This window comes from Lethenteron reissneri, chromosome 54 (assembly GCF_015708825.2).
Source record: "Lethenteron reissneri isolate LAM-NWPU_2019-01 chromosome 54, ASM1570882v1, whole genome shotgun sequence".
Classification (NCBI taxonomy): Eukaryota; Metazoa; Chordata; class Hyperoartia; order Petromyzontiformes; family Petromyzontidae; genus Lethenteron; species Lethenteron reissneri.
In genome coordinates this window covers 12,410,918-12,425,612 of record NC_083832.1, presented here as the reverse complement: position 1 = coordinate 12,425,612, position 14,695 = coordinate 12,410,918, and the positions used below count along the sequence as shown (strand labels likewise).

General features: G+C 53.3%; 1 protein-coding gene across 1 annotated transcript in view; it reads right to left on the bottom strand.

The window, feature by feature from the left end:
- The window catches only part of LOC133356485 (uncharacterized), a 76,760-nt gene that overhangs the window by 45,261 nt on the left and 16,804 nt on the right, over window positions 1-14,695 (bottom strand). The window contains exons 4-8 of the mRNA XM_061574016.1: window positions 11,665-11,852; window positions 11,280-11,367; window positions 2,818-2,975; window positions 2,076-2,128; window positions 46-82 (exon numbers count right to left, since the gene is read on the bottom strand). Of these exons, the coding sequence (XP_061430000.1) occupies window positions 46-82; window positions 2,076-2,128; window positions 2,818-2,975; window positions 11,280-11,367; window positions 11,665-11,852 (524 nt within the window). The remainder of the gene's footprint in view (window positions 1-45; window positions 83-2,075; window positions 2,129-2,817; window positions 2,976-11,279; window positions 11,368-11,664; window positions 11,853-14,695) is intronic.

Here is a 14,695-nt window from a genome sequence, read left to right as displayed (position 1 = left end):
CCCTCACGGCAGCACCTCTTTGTGATGCACACACACAGGCCTCACCTTTGGCCTCTTTTTCCTCCTTCAGCTCTTGCTCTGTCTGGGGAGGGAACAACAAAACCACGACGGCCATCAGCACAGAGAGGCAGCGAGGGGCAGCAGCCCAGGGCTGGGGCACACGGCCCCAGCAGACACCGCTACAGCAAGGGGAGAGCTCCCCGGGGAACCCTCCCAGGGGAGCTTCCCTGCTCTAGTAGAGGGCTCACAGCACTGTGTAGGAGAATAAACACAATGTGTTATCGCCAATCTCAGGGATATTGATGCACCGTGCACACTCATCAATACAATCAGCGTGCGTACAGGCACTGTGTGGTTTCTGCTACAACCGCTCTATTGCCACCCAATCCACTTATCTCCCTCCTCTTACCCCACTCAACTCCCTGCTCACTCCTCTCTGATATGCAGGTGAAGTGTCTGCGCCACACTATGTGCACGAGTGCCACGTGTTCACCAGGCACCGCTCTGCTCGTTGTGATGAGCGTGGTGAATTTGTTCGCTCAGTCTTTTTGACTTTGGCTAAAGATCACATGGCATACAGAGGTCATTACAATACCAAAGGTGTATGTTGCCTTCCGATCACGGTGAGCCTTTAGGCAACTGAGCAATTACAATTACTCAAGTAACTTTTGTGTGGATTTATACATGAACAAGTGGTTTTTTATGGAGTGTACCAAAAGGCGTACACTTAGATGTGTTGGTTTAAGTAAAAAAGCATGCTATATATTTTTGGGAGACATTTGTGCATGAAAAACACATTTTGTAGCCATACCAATTCGATGATATCATTCACAGACTCAAAACTGATAGGTTGCACAACTAAATAACGCAATTCACATCATAACCGGAACATTTAAACCAACACAAATCCCCTGTTTTCCTTTCCCAGTGAACATTCTGCCACCAAATATCCGCAGATACATCGTGCAAACTGCAAGCGAGTTTACACATTTTCTTGACAACAACAACCTCCCCATCAACCAAAACCTCAAAAATGTTCCTCACCATGAACTCAAAGTCCCAAACCCCTCTCTAGAATCGTGCTGTCACCATCCTAGAATCTCACCCAGATCCGGAAGAATTCTAGCGAACAGAGTGGAAGAACGCGGATGTCCAGAAAAAACCTCATTTGAGACCCAAACACTGCACCTCCTGGCTTTAGCATTCTTCCTCGAAGACACTGGTGCAACCATCAACCATATCAGAACATCAAAAATGTATGCATAAATCTCCTTTCTTCATGGATAATAATGAAAGACAAGCCACAGTGCAACTGTGGCGATGCAGCCCAAGTGATGGACCATATAGAAAACCACTGTAGTCTGTGCTCCTTGAACAGGGGAATAACAAAACTACACGGACTCTGTCCTGAAGCCCTCTCGTGGCAAGCAGACCTTGACATTTGCATGTAGCTCATGAATATATATTGCCATATTCAGAATATAATAAATAGGCTGGTAAGAGTCTGTGGTAGGAGGAAGATGAGTGGAGTGAGATGAGTGGAGTGAGAGAGGGAGATGAGTGGAGTGAGACAGGGAGATGAGTGGACCACACTGACTGTACTGATTTCAACACTGACTCCCAGCACTGACCACACTGACTGTACTGACTTCAGCACTGACTCCCAGCACTGACCACACTGACTGTACTGACTTCGAGCACTGACTTACAGCACTAACTTTCGGCACTGACTGCCAGCAATGACTGCATTACCTGTCAGCCCAAATTGACTGCACTAACTGCAGATTATAATGACTAGACTTCCTGCCTACACCGACTGCCTGCACTTTCTTCCAGCACTGCATGCACTGTCTCCCAGCGCTAACTGAACTGACTGCCAACACTGCATGACGTCGTCATAATACACACGAGCCGCCTTCCTCAGTAACCACGATGAAGAGTACTACGAATTGACCTCTCACCAGGGAACTCCGCGTTCACAATGCCGTGATGATGCAACGTTAACTCACGCAACGTCCTGCACGCACATGTGGCACGGTGTGCAGGGAGGCCTTTCAGTGCCTCACCCCTCTCACCTTTCGCTTCCAAACTCTCACTTGGCTCTCCAAACTCTCGCGGTCTCCCACACCTGGGATATCAAAACAATGAATGGAGACGCATTACACTCCAGGATACCAGTGTTTGTTCAGGCATGTTACAGCACAGACGTCACACACCACGGTGCAATTGTGTCCACATACAAGCAGCACAACATACACACATATACACACTTATACGAGTACACATGCAAGTAAAGGCATACAACGTACAATAAAACAGTCTCAGAACACACACACGCGTGCATGTCCATCAGTGATGACGCTCACCACTGTCAGCAGGGAGCCATTATTTCTAAACCCCCGCTATACAGAGCTAACAGAGCCTGTAAGGTCTAAATGCGTGGACCCAACTATGACCATCATCAGCATTTGACATCGTGTCAGTGTTGGGAATCAATGACGAGGACAGTGTGAGGGCGCATCGTTATTCCCGTCTCAGTCAGTGGCCCTCAAATTGAAGACCCCGCCACGTTCAGATAGCACAGGGTCTTGTACTCCTCACAGCGCCTCGTGTGTAAAGCACTGACAGAACGCACCACGCGGCCATCACCAATAACATGGCCACTTTTCAGTGGCTCATATGCAGCTTCAATATTCATGAGATACCAAGGAGAGTGAATGCTAACAGCCATGATGTGTGTTTGGTATTGGAATCAGAGTCCCTGAAGCGTTCTTGCTCTGGTAGCCATCATTCATCCAGGGCACTCGGTGTACCCACCTGTGGAGCTCAGCGGCAGTGTTGTCTCGTATCCGTACAGCTTCTGCACCTTGGCCACGTCGCAGGGGCTCAGGGAGTTGCCATGCCCCATGTGCAGCATGAGGAGCGGGTTCTTGGGGATTATGGTCGGGTTGCGCTCGTCCACCGAGCCCGCCGTCCTGGACACGCACAAAGCCTCAGGTACAGGGCGCTCCACCATCCATACGCACCGGGATACGTGGAGAGCATTTGGAGCATTTTACATAAAAAAACTCACATCCCTTCTTGAAAGATTACGTTTGTACATAACACAAAACATTTTACAGGCGCTAAACAGCATTACAATTCACCCATCATGAATGAAGGTGAGGTCTCAGAAACTTGAGCATTCATAATATTCAACATTCAAATCTCAGGTAACCACAATAAATAAAACCAGGTTCGAAAGCACATCAAGCTGATTGCCGATTGTATAACACATCCAATATAATCCATCCTCTCACATCCAATATAATCAATCATCACTCCAGCAATTCAAACACGCATATTTATATATGTATTTACAATACAGGACGTGCTGGGAATGATGGTGGGACACACAAACTGTAGCTTAGGGGATTGATATGCATGCACACACACATTGTACAGAGATCCTCGAGAACAGTGACCAGTGAGCCCCAGGGTTTCAAGCTGAACTCGACTTAGCAGTGTGAAAAAGAACCACAGTCACAGAGTGACAAGAAACTGGAGTAACAATGTGTCCTGAGTCATTGAATTGCTTACCTTGCAACCGTGTCCCAGTGTGACAGGGAGTAGGGAATTTCAGGAATATAAATACAAAGCGACCTACCTCTTTGGTTACAGGTTTGGCGTAACTCTGCACCCTAGGCTGAATCTCACGTGGTCAGGCGCTCTTAGCCACTGTGTGCTCCCAGTGGCACTCAGTCGTGGGTGCTGGTGACACTGCGACTTGCCTTTGACGGCAATCATCCAGACACGTGCGACCCTGGTGCTTGGCTCAGCTCAATGCTCTTGACAAAGCAAATCTTATCAGTGGAGTCCAACCGCCCCTGCTTACATGTGTAGGGGTGTCAGGGGAAGGATTCCCATCAATAGATGGGTTAGTGGGATGGGTGATCGAGGAGATATAAGGAGAGAACGGGCGGGAAGAGGGGGCCTTTGGCGGGAACGATATTGGGACGGCTGGGGGACAGGTGTGGATGGAAGGAAAGGAATAAAGGACGAGACCTCTGCAATCTGGTGTCGGCTCCTACTTGACATCTGGTGGCAGCGGTGGGATCTCATGGCTACAAAGAAAAATCCCCGCGGGAAAGAGCCAAGGGAGGAGGAAGCAGGGGCCGGGGATCCTTCCCATCCCGGGCAACAAGGGGGCCTGCTATCAGAAGCAGCAGCAGGGGGCCCGGATCGCCTGGAGGACCCCATGGAGGACCGCATGGCCCGCGTGGAGAGGGCACTCCAGGAGCTCCTACAGAGGCTCCCTATGGGAGGCCCGCCAGCACCGGGACCCCCACCCCCACGCGTACTACGGGAGGAGAGGCCACGGGACCCGGAGGCCGACCAGCCGGCCGGGCAAGAGCCGCAACCAACCTCGTCACGCCAGCCGCCGCCGGTCCCGCCAAAACCCCCAGGGCTAAACACCCAACACGGAGAGCAGGTGGCCGGACGGCCGCGTCGGCTGGGGCCCGTCGACAAGTTCGTGGCTGAGGAAGAAGACTGGGAGGAGTTTGTCCGCCGATTCGAGGCTGCCTTCCACGCTCTCGAGTGGACAGACGAAGAGGCACTACGAGCGCTGCCATCCGTTCTGGGCAAGGAAGCACTCTCCTCTTACACCTCCCTTCCCTCGCACAGCAAGACCACGCTACAGGCGGCCTACGAGGCTTTGGGGGAGATCTATTGCCCGGCGGAAGGAGCCTTTAAACGGTTCCAAGATCGCCAACGAGGGGCTAAAGAATCCCCTTTAGCCTACAGGGGTGCACTGCTCGTGTTGGCGAGGAGAGCTTTCCCTCGCCTGGCTGAAGAAGCGCTCGAGGACCTCGTGGTGGAGCACCTCATCGCCTACGCTTGCCGCGCCGGCGTTGTAATGCCCGTGGTGACGCCGGGGGAACGCACCTCGCTGTGGGCTGCCCGGACCATCCAAGCCCACGAGCAGGTCATGGGCCGGGCGCCACCCGTGGGCCCGGTGGCTGGCGCGGCGGGGGGGAACAGCCGAGCCGTTGCCGCAGCGCTACTGGGTCCAGCGACACCAACCGCCGAACCTGCACCGTCGCCACAGGCTGCCTGTGGGGCAGCTGGGGACGGACCCCCGACGTCTGAGACGGAGCCATCGCTGCGGGAGGTGTATGCGGCGATCCGGGGACTGGCGGAGCAGAGGGACCATGGGCGCGTATAGCCGCCGCGTCGCTGGCAGCCGCCTCTACAACATCGCGCTGAGCCCCCCCGACGGAACGCCCCGTGGGTCTGCCACCGTTGTGGTCGAGAGGGGCATGTGGCGAGGGGGTGCCGCACGGAGCCGGAGGCCGCCAACGTCACCTGGAACCCGTCGGGGCCGAACGCCGACAGGATCCAGGCGAGTGACGCCGTCCCGCCCGGCCTCTCGGTCGGGCCGAGCAATTACAATTCCGACGCCGCGAACTTACCGGGAGTCTCCTCGGGGTGGGCGCCGTCGGTGTCGTTCCCCGGTCCCCATTGTCCGGGTCGGGGGAAGGGGATCGCGCCGGGGATAGCGCCGGGGCCTGTGATGGCGTCGCGACCAGAAGTGGCGTCGCGACCCGGAGTGGCGTCGCGAACTGACGTGACGTTGCATCCGGAAGTGACGTCGCGGCCAAAAGTGGTGTTGCGGATCGCGCCGGGAATTGCGCCGGGGCCGTGGACCGCGTCGGGGATCGCGCCGAGGCCGGAGACCGCGTCGGGAGTCGCGCCGGGGCCGGAGACCGCGTCGGGAGTCGCGCCGAGGCCGGGAGGGACGTCGCGGGCGGACGTGACGTCGCGGGCGGAGGTGACGTCGCGGGCGGACGTGACGTCGCGGGCGGAGGTGACGTCGCGGGCGGACGTGACGTCGCGGGCGGAGGTGACGTCGCGGGCGGAGGTGACGTCGCGGGCGGAGGTGACGTCGCCGGCGGGCGTGACGTCACCAGTTACCGGCGACGCCGGCGAGTTGCCAGGGGCAACGGCCCAGGGGCGGAGGCAGCCCACAAGATTGACATTGCGCCCTGGAGCAGTTCCACGGCCTGCCTCGCTACCGCTTTGCGGCAGAGCGAGACGGAACCAGGGGGACCACGCCCCCGTGACAAAGGGAAGGGAGGGGAGAAGGGAGGGGCTCACGGGAAGGCCCACCCCCCAGTCCCCACTGCCCCCTACAATGGGGGGGGCCCCCCACACCACAAGGGGGGCCCATCCTACGTCACCAAGGGGGGGCAATTTGCACCACATAGAGAGCCCAGCCCGCAACCCACGGGTAAGCCCACACTATGTAACAAGGGCGCGTTCACCCTGCTGCGACGCACTCCAAAGGGAGGAACCCCATCTTCAGTCCATTCACATCCATCCCCCATCATTTCACCATGCACCACAGGATAACGAGACGCTGCCTGGTCAGTGGCCGGACTCAGCCACACAATGGAGGAAGCTGGCAAGGCGGGTGGTAGCGGCCACGTCGGGAACCTCGGTCCTGGTCGGTGAAATCGCGGGAGTGTCGGCACGTATCTTGGTGGATACGGGGGCATCAGCCACGATCATATCGAGCACCATGCACGAGATGCTGCCGGATAAAATCCGACCTTTAGTCCCTGTCAAGACAACGTTCATTGCAGCAAATGGAGGCAGCATGGGCTTCATGGGCCAGGTTGAAGCCCCGATACAGATTGGGCAGCTCTCGGTAGCAGGACCCATCCTTGTCTCCGCAACGTTGCCCGTACCCTGCCTGTTGGGGACGGACTTTCTGAGGCGGATGCCAATGAAAATCGATCTGGCCAATGGGCGGGTGGAAGTCCAGGGAACGCATCTCCATTTCCTAAAGGCGGAGGGGGCCAGCCGGGGTGTACCCTACGTGCAGGCTCTGGTCAGTAAGTCTGTCTCCATTCCCCCGGCAGCCCAGATGCTGATTCCGCTGCAATATCGGTCTCCCCTCGTGACAGCCCGACCAGACTCACCCATCCTGGTGTCTCCGGCGTCAGCTGCCATGGATCGCCATGCGCTGGTGGGAGCCGAAACTATTGTACAGAGGAACCAGCATCTGTTCATTCAGGTGCTGAACACCTCCGATAGAACAGCGACGGTGCAGGAGGGAACAGTTCTGGCCCACGTTAGTCCCTTGTCACAAGGAGCCCCAGGGACAAAGCCCGAGCTTGTAGGCAGCATCAGCCAGTCCGAGGACAGAGGGGCCGAATCGTGGATGGACCAGCTGGCGGGGCCTGAGCCGGGATTGCCGCCTGACCAGAAACAGCAGCTGCACTCGTTATTGCATGAGTTCTCGGACGTGTTCAGCCGGGGACCGTTCGACCTAGGGCGCACAAATCTGTCGCAGCACCACATTAACACGGGAGATGCCGCACCCCTGCGCCAAAACACATATAGAATGAGCCCAATGGAAAAAGGGCACATTCAACAAGCGGTGCAGGAGATGCTGCGGGCCGACATAATTTCTCCATCCTCGAGTCCCTGGGGGGCACTGGTGGTCCTAGTCAAGAAGTCAGACGGGTCACTGAGATTCTCTGTGGACTTCCGACGCCTCAATGCCGTCACGCTGGCCGACGCATATCCCCTACCACGTATTGACGACTCGTTGGATGCACAGGCGGGAGCAAAATTTTTCAGTACGCTGGATTTATTGTCCGGGTTCTGGCATGTCCCACTAGACGCGGACTCCCGGCCTAAAACAGCGTTCCGGACACCACAGGGCCTGTTCGAGTTCAACTGCCTGCCTATGGGCCTCCAGACTGCGCCGGCAACGTTCCAACGCATAATGGAGTTGGCCTTAGCAGGCCTCCAATGGGAAACGTGCCTCAATTACCTGGATGACGTCATTGTCTTCAGCCGATCATTCGAGGAACACATTGACCGATTACGTCAGGTATTCCTGCGGTTCCGGAACGCGAACTTGAAGCTCAAGCCATCGAAGTGCCACCTTATGCAGTCGTCGGTACGCTACTTGGGCCACGTCGTCAGTGAGTCTGGAGTGGCTACAGACCCGGAAAAGACGGCCTGCGTGAGGGCCTGGGCTGTTCCCACAACGGTTCCAGAGGTACGCCGGTTTGTGGGTTTCGTTTCTTATTACCGCCGGTTCGTACCCAACTTCGCAACCATTGCCAAGCCCTTGCACGTGTTGACGGCGAAGAACCAGAGGTTTAATTGGGGCCCTCTGGAGGAAGAGGCATTCCAGCAGCTGCGCTCACGTCTGACAGATGCACCACCATTGGCCTTTCCGGATTTTGGCCTCCCCTTTATCCTGGACACGGACGCCAGCGATGTGGGCATCGGCAGTGTTTTGTCGCAAGTCCAGCAGGGTCGCGAGGTGGTTATCGCCTATGGTAGTCGCGTGCTTTCATCAGCGGAGCAGCGCTACTGCGTCACACGTAGGGAACTCCTGGCAGTCGTTCACTTCGTGCAGCAATTTCGACCCTACCTGTATGGTCGCAAATTTACGGTCCGCACTGACCACGCGGCCTTGCAGTATTCGCTCCGCATCGACCAGCCTTCGGGCCAGCTGGCCAGATGGATAGAGCGCCTGCAGGAGTACAGGTACCAAGTAGTGCATCGCAAAGGGACCAGACATGCCAACGCAGACGCATTGTCCCGACTGGCGCCCCAGGGCCCTTGTGCATGCACCACAGGCGGGGCACGCTGCAAGGAGGCGAGGCTGGAGGGGACAGTCATCACTCCCGTACGCACGGCGGAGGACGCACAGGGTGAGGTCCAGCTGACCGACCACGACCTGGGGCTGACCTTGGACGATTGGCGACGGCTAAAGCTGGAGGAAGCCCCACTGCGAACGCTACGCGCCTCAGCAGAGGCAGGGGGGGAGGAGTACATTGTATGGGAGGACCTCCTCATGCGATGGGACCCGACAGGGCGCCGACGATGCCTGGTAGTTCCGGAGTCGCTGCGTCAACAATTGGTTATGGACGTACACGGCCGCCAGCTGCTGCACCTGGCGGGGCGGAAGACACTGTACACATTACAGAGTCGGTACTTTTGGCCAGGTATGACCGCTGACGTGCATCGATGGGTCGCTACCTGCGTCGAATGTGCGCGGCGAAAGCCGCCACCCCGGGTAAGCCGGGCGCCCCTACAGCCCATCACGGTGACCAGGGTCAACGAATTGGTTGTGTTGGACATCCTGGGACCACTGCCGGTCACGCCACGGGGAAATAAATACCTGTTGGTCGGAGTCGAGTACTGCACGAGGTGGCCGATGGGGTGGGCCCTCCCGGACCAAACGGCACAGACCATCGCCGATGCCTTCGTGGGAGGCTATGTCCTTGATAAGGGGGCACCGGAGCGGTTGCTCACGGATCAGGGCAGGAATTTCTCCTCACAGCTATTGAAGGACGTCTGCTCTATCCTGGGCACTAAAAAGGTCCGAACATCTCCGTATCATCCCCAGACTGATGGGATGGTAGAGCGGCTTAACCGCACCATAGCGGCCATGCTGTCCCAAGTGGTGGACGAAAACCATTCCGACTGGGACCTCCACATTCCATCTGTCTTAGCGGCGTACAGGGTGGCCCCACACGCGGCGACGGGGTTCTCGCCGTTTTTCCTGATGTACGGACGGGATCCCGTTCCGCCTATTGAGGTGCAGCTGACGGACATTCCCGCAAGAGCCGACGCATGGCCGAAGGCACTAAAGACCTCCCTCATTTATTTGAGAGAGGCCCGCCAAGCAGCCGAGGCCGCATCGGCCACGAGCCAAGAGAGTAATGTACGGATACGGGAGAGGACAGTGACAGCCAAGCCCTTTAAAGTCGGGGACCAGGCATGGCTACACTGTCCTCAGGTGCCGGTTGGCCTCTCACCAAAGCTGCACCGACCCTGGAAAGGGTCGGTCGAGGTCATTAAAGCACTCCGACCGCAGTGCGTCCAGGTCCAACTGGGTAAGCGACGATGGTTTGTACACCCCACCCGCCTTAAGCCATACATCTCTCCACCGTCATCTTCACCAACATCACCACCAACATCACTGCCAACATCATCATCATCCCTACCCAGGCCAAGGTCGCCGACCACCACGCGCCAACCGGCAGGGGGTTCGGTGCCCTGTGTTCCGTTGTCACCTACAGCACCCCATGTGAGGCCTGACGGAGCGGCAGCACGAGCGGGGGCCGGAGAGACAGCGGCGCCAGGCAAGGCGACACCAGCACCACCGAACCAGGGACCGCGACGAGAGGGCCTTCGAAGGAGGGGGCCGCCACGGTCATCTGCTGCCTGTGGATGTCCGGGCTGTTACGGGATGCTGGCTGGAGACCTGGGCAGGCCGCGCAATTGATTTCGTTGTGTTATGTTGCATTGTATGGTTGTGGGGGGGGGGGGGTAAGGGCTGTCGTCACTGTCAGTGGTGGGAGGCATGGGGAGATTTAAATGGTCCATGGGGGAGGCAGAACCGAGGATGGTTATTTTTTCTCCGGGGGGGGGGGGGGGGGGGGTGATGTAGGGGTGTCAGGGGAAGGATTCCCACCAATAGATGGGTTAGTGGGAGGGGTGATCGAGGAGATATAAGGAGAGAACGGGCGGGAAGAGGGGGCCTTTGGCGGGAACGATATTGGGACGGCTGGGGGACAGGTGTGGATGGAAGGAAAGGAATAAAGGACGAGACCCCTGCAATCTGGTGTCGGCTCCTACTTTACACATGCATCTGTTACCCACCCCAGCGTGCAGTTAACTTCCATCGTCCACTCAGGGCCTTTTCTGCAAGAGCTGTGCCCTTGCACCTTGGACTGTGCCCTGGCAACTCGTGTTCTCCAGAGCGAGGAACCACACGGACATGGATCTCTTGTGGACTTGCATGGCGTGGGAATACAACTGTGCGGGAATGTCGTGGGAAGTTGTTTTACCTGTTGCCCCGATGCACCTTGCCACTCAGGATTAGGAATTCTCTACCGACACTTAACAACTTAAGTTTGTGGTGGTTTTGGTGTTATTAAAGAGAGGTCATTTTTCAGCTTGGTCTCTGTATTTCATCCAGGGTGAGCACCGGAAAGACCGTGTGAGTGGATGTGGCGGAATATAAGGGGGAGACCTACACCTACCCCCTTATATAACACACGTACACTGTAGTACAGGGAATGTGTAAGACACACTGTGATATAGGGAATGTATAACACATACACACACACTTTCGTATAAGGAATGTATAACACACACATGGTGTAGAATAGGGAACTTATAAGGCACTCTAGTATAATTAATGTGTAAGACACTTGTATAATTAATGTAAAGGACTCGCACACACAGGGAGTTGTACGTACATGCTGTAGTGCATGATGGAGCTGCAGTCGTAGGGGGTGGACACGTCATGAGTGTGTGATTTAATCTTCACGATTTGACTCTTCCATTCTAAAAAAGAAACAATGTTCACCATTTAATACTTTTAAAAAAATGTAGAATTTATATTTCTCCTTGTTACAAACTCAACCACTTGTAACACAATGTTGTGGTACGGACGTAGTGTATGTGGTTGTTGTGCTATGAAGCAGCTCATGTTCTCCTTTTTATGGACAGTTGATAAGAGATGCCCGGCCACTCTGGCAGGAGTGGAGGATCAGCATTCGTGGCACCAGACGCAGCTCGGAAGCAGCTGTCATGAGCGGTGCTCAACCTGCACCGTGGGATGGAGTCACAAACGCCTCTAACCATCCTTGATGTTGTCGCTCAGCACCCAGACGTGGTCGTCGCGGTCGCTGCGGCAGTGCTCGTGGTGGAAGCCGAGCGCGTGCATCAACTCGTGCAGAACCGTGCCCTTGGTCACCTTCCCTGGCTCCAAGGACAGATCCTGGCCTCCACCCTGCCTCCCCACGTATGACCAGCTCTTGCTGAGAGACCTGAAAGCAGAAATCATTCACTGGTGTCAAGCAATTATTTTTAATGCATCAGATAATGTAGATTTGTAATCCTGGTGTAAATGAGCCAATGCATTTGCATGCAACAGAAGAGACTGAGCACAACAGCATAAAATAATGAATTGTCATTGTCAAGGCCCCGCACAAGGTGGAGGAAAATTAATTAGGAATGCTCTGTCCATTGTCATGACCTGTCCTTGTTATAAACCTGCAGCCACCACTGCTGATTTTGATTTCTTTAGAACACCGACCATCGGATGTGAGAAGGTGGCCCAAGTGGGTGAACTCTTTCACTTTTATCTTGTTACCTACAATCGGAATATTAATTTCCCTGCATTCTCTCCTTGATCCTCTCATTTCTCTTGTTTATGTTATTTTCAGTCCGGAATCCTCTATTACTTTATTAACTTTGTAACTAAAACTTGTCACCCCTTATTCTCTAATTGCCAGCACCTGCTTGTCAACTGCAAATCTGCTGATCTCACTAACCTCCAATAATTATTTCCATCATGATTTCCCAAGCTGCTTCATCATCATCATCTCCACAAAGGTGTCAGTGATAATGTGCACGCCTGTATCGCACCTCTTCAGATTTCTGTATTATCTGATTCGCCTTTGGCTCATGTGCAAAGCTGCAAAAAGCTGTCTATTTTTCCAGTCCATTCTTATCATCTGGAGCAAATTGAACAAAATATTCCCATCTAGTATCAGAAAGCTTTCTCAAAATTAGACATATACACTTCTTGGTTCAACTCCAAGCTCCTTTCAAAGATCGTTCTCATTACACATTTTGTTTACCTATTCCATCATATCCTTTCCAAAACCCAAACTGGTCCTTTGCAAAATAGGCCTCTGCTTTTCTCTTGGTCAGTGATTGAACCATTCTCAGCATAATCTACAATTGTGGTTTCAAACTGATTTTTCTGAAGTCTGAACAATGGGGATTGGTATGACTTTAGATCGTAAAGTCTGCTGTCATTCTCTCATACAGTGAGGGAAAAAAGTATTTGATTCCCTGCTGATTTTGTACGTTTGCCCACTGACAAAGAAATGATCAGTCTATAATTTTAATGGTAGGTTTATTTGAACAGTGAGAGACAGAATAACAACAAAATCCAGAAAAACGCATGTCAAAAATGTTATAAATTGATTTGCATTTTAATGAGGGAAATAAGTATTTGACCCCCTCTTAATCAGAAAGATTTCTGGCTCCCAGGTGTCTTTTATACAGGTAACGAGCTGAGATTAGGAACACACTCTTAAAGGGAGTGCTCCTAATCTCAGCTTGTTACCTGTATAAAAGACACCTGTTCACAGAAGCAATCAATCAATCAGATTCCAAACTCTCCACCATGGCCAAGACCAAAGAGCTCTCCAAGCATGTCAGGGACAAGATTGTAGACCTACACAAGGCTGGAATGGGCTACAAGACCATCGCCAAGCAGCTTGGTGAGAAGGTGACAACAGTTGGTGCGATTATTCGCAAATGGAAGAAACACAAAAGAACTGTCAATCTCCCTTGGCCTGGGGCTCCATGTAAGATCTCACCTCGTGGAGTTGCAATGATCATGAGAACGGTGAGGAATCAGCCCAGAACTACACGGGAGGATCTTGTCAATGATATCAAGGTAGCTGGGACCATAGTCACCAAGAAAACAGTTGGTAACACACTACGCCGTGAAGGATTGAAATCCTGCAGCGCCCGCAAGGTCCCCCTGCTCAAGAAAGCACATATACATGCCCGTCTGAATTTTGCCAATGAACATCTGAATGATTCAGAGGACAACTGAATGAAAGTGTTGTGGTCAGATGAGACCAAAATGGAGCTCTTTGGCATCAAATCAACTCGCCGTGTTTGGAGGAGGAGGAATGCTGCCTATGACCCCAAGAACACCATCCCCACCTTCTTGGTTCTTTCGGTAAAGTCACGTAGAAGGAAAATAATAAAATAATAAAAATAAAACATAATAAAATAATTCTCACGACGTTTTGGCCACAACGCAAGCAGCCGTCCTCAGGTGAAGAACAGGTCTGTCAAGGAGACAGAGTCTGAATGGAACGCCCCAGGCTTGGAGCGACTATTTATGTTTGGATGGAGGGGCGAAGAGCGTCTTGACAAAATAATTTGCATATCAAGAGGAATTTAGCATACTTATGGTAAATGCAGACATGCGATTAGTACTACTTGTGAAATGCGTAGGGGGTCTGGCGAGGGGTTTAAAGTCACTATGCCCATGCATTATGCAGGATTAGCAGCATCAAAAGGAGGAAGTGAGGTCAGAATTAATAACGGGAAGGAATGTTAATAATATGGCACCACTGCAACTAATATGCTTATAGACTATACAATGTAATATTACACTATGTATTATTCTACCCAACCAACTGTATACCACACTGCTATATATTCACAATAAAATTACGATACTATATATTACCTTATACATTGTATTAAACATTACACTTTAATAGTATTTATTATTTGTCTTGCCTCACGGCAGATGGGGAGCGTACGTTAACAGGAAGTTCCTGTTTTTTGATGCTAATGTTGGTCACGTGACCAGGAAGTGACGATGTTAGATTTCCACTGTACCACGCGGGCGTCAGCCATTACACAGATAAGTCAAGATGGCGGCACGCATCGCATCTCAGTGAGACCACAGTCGCACTTGTCCATTGTGGGAGCTTAAGAAGCATTATCTGTAAGTTGTTTATATTCTTATAATATTGGAAATTCTGTTGTAATGTTGGAATGACCGTTATAGCAATGTAAATGCCTTTATGGTGCCGTTAAGTTGTTGTAGTAAATACGAGGCCTAGTTAGT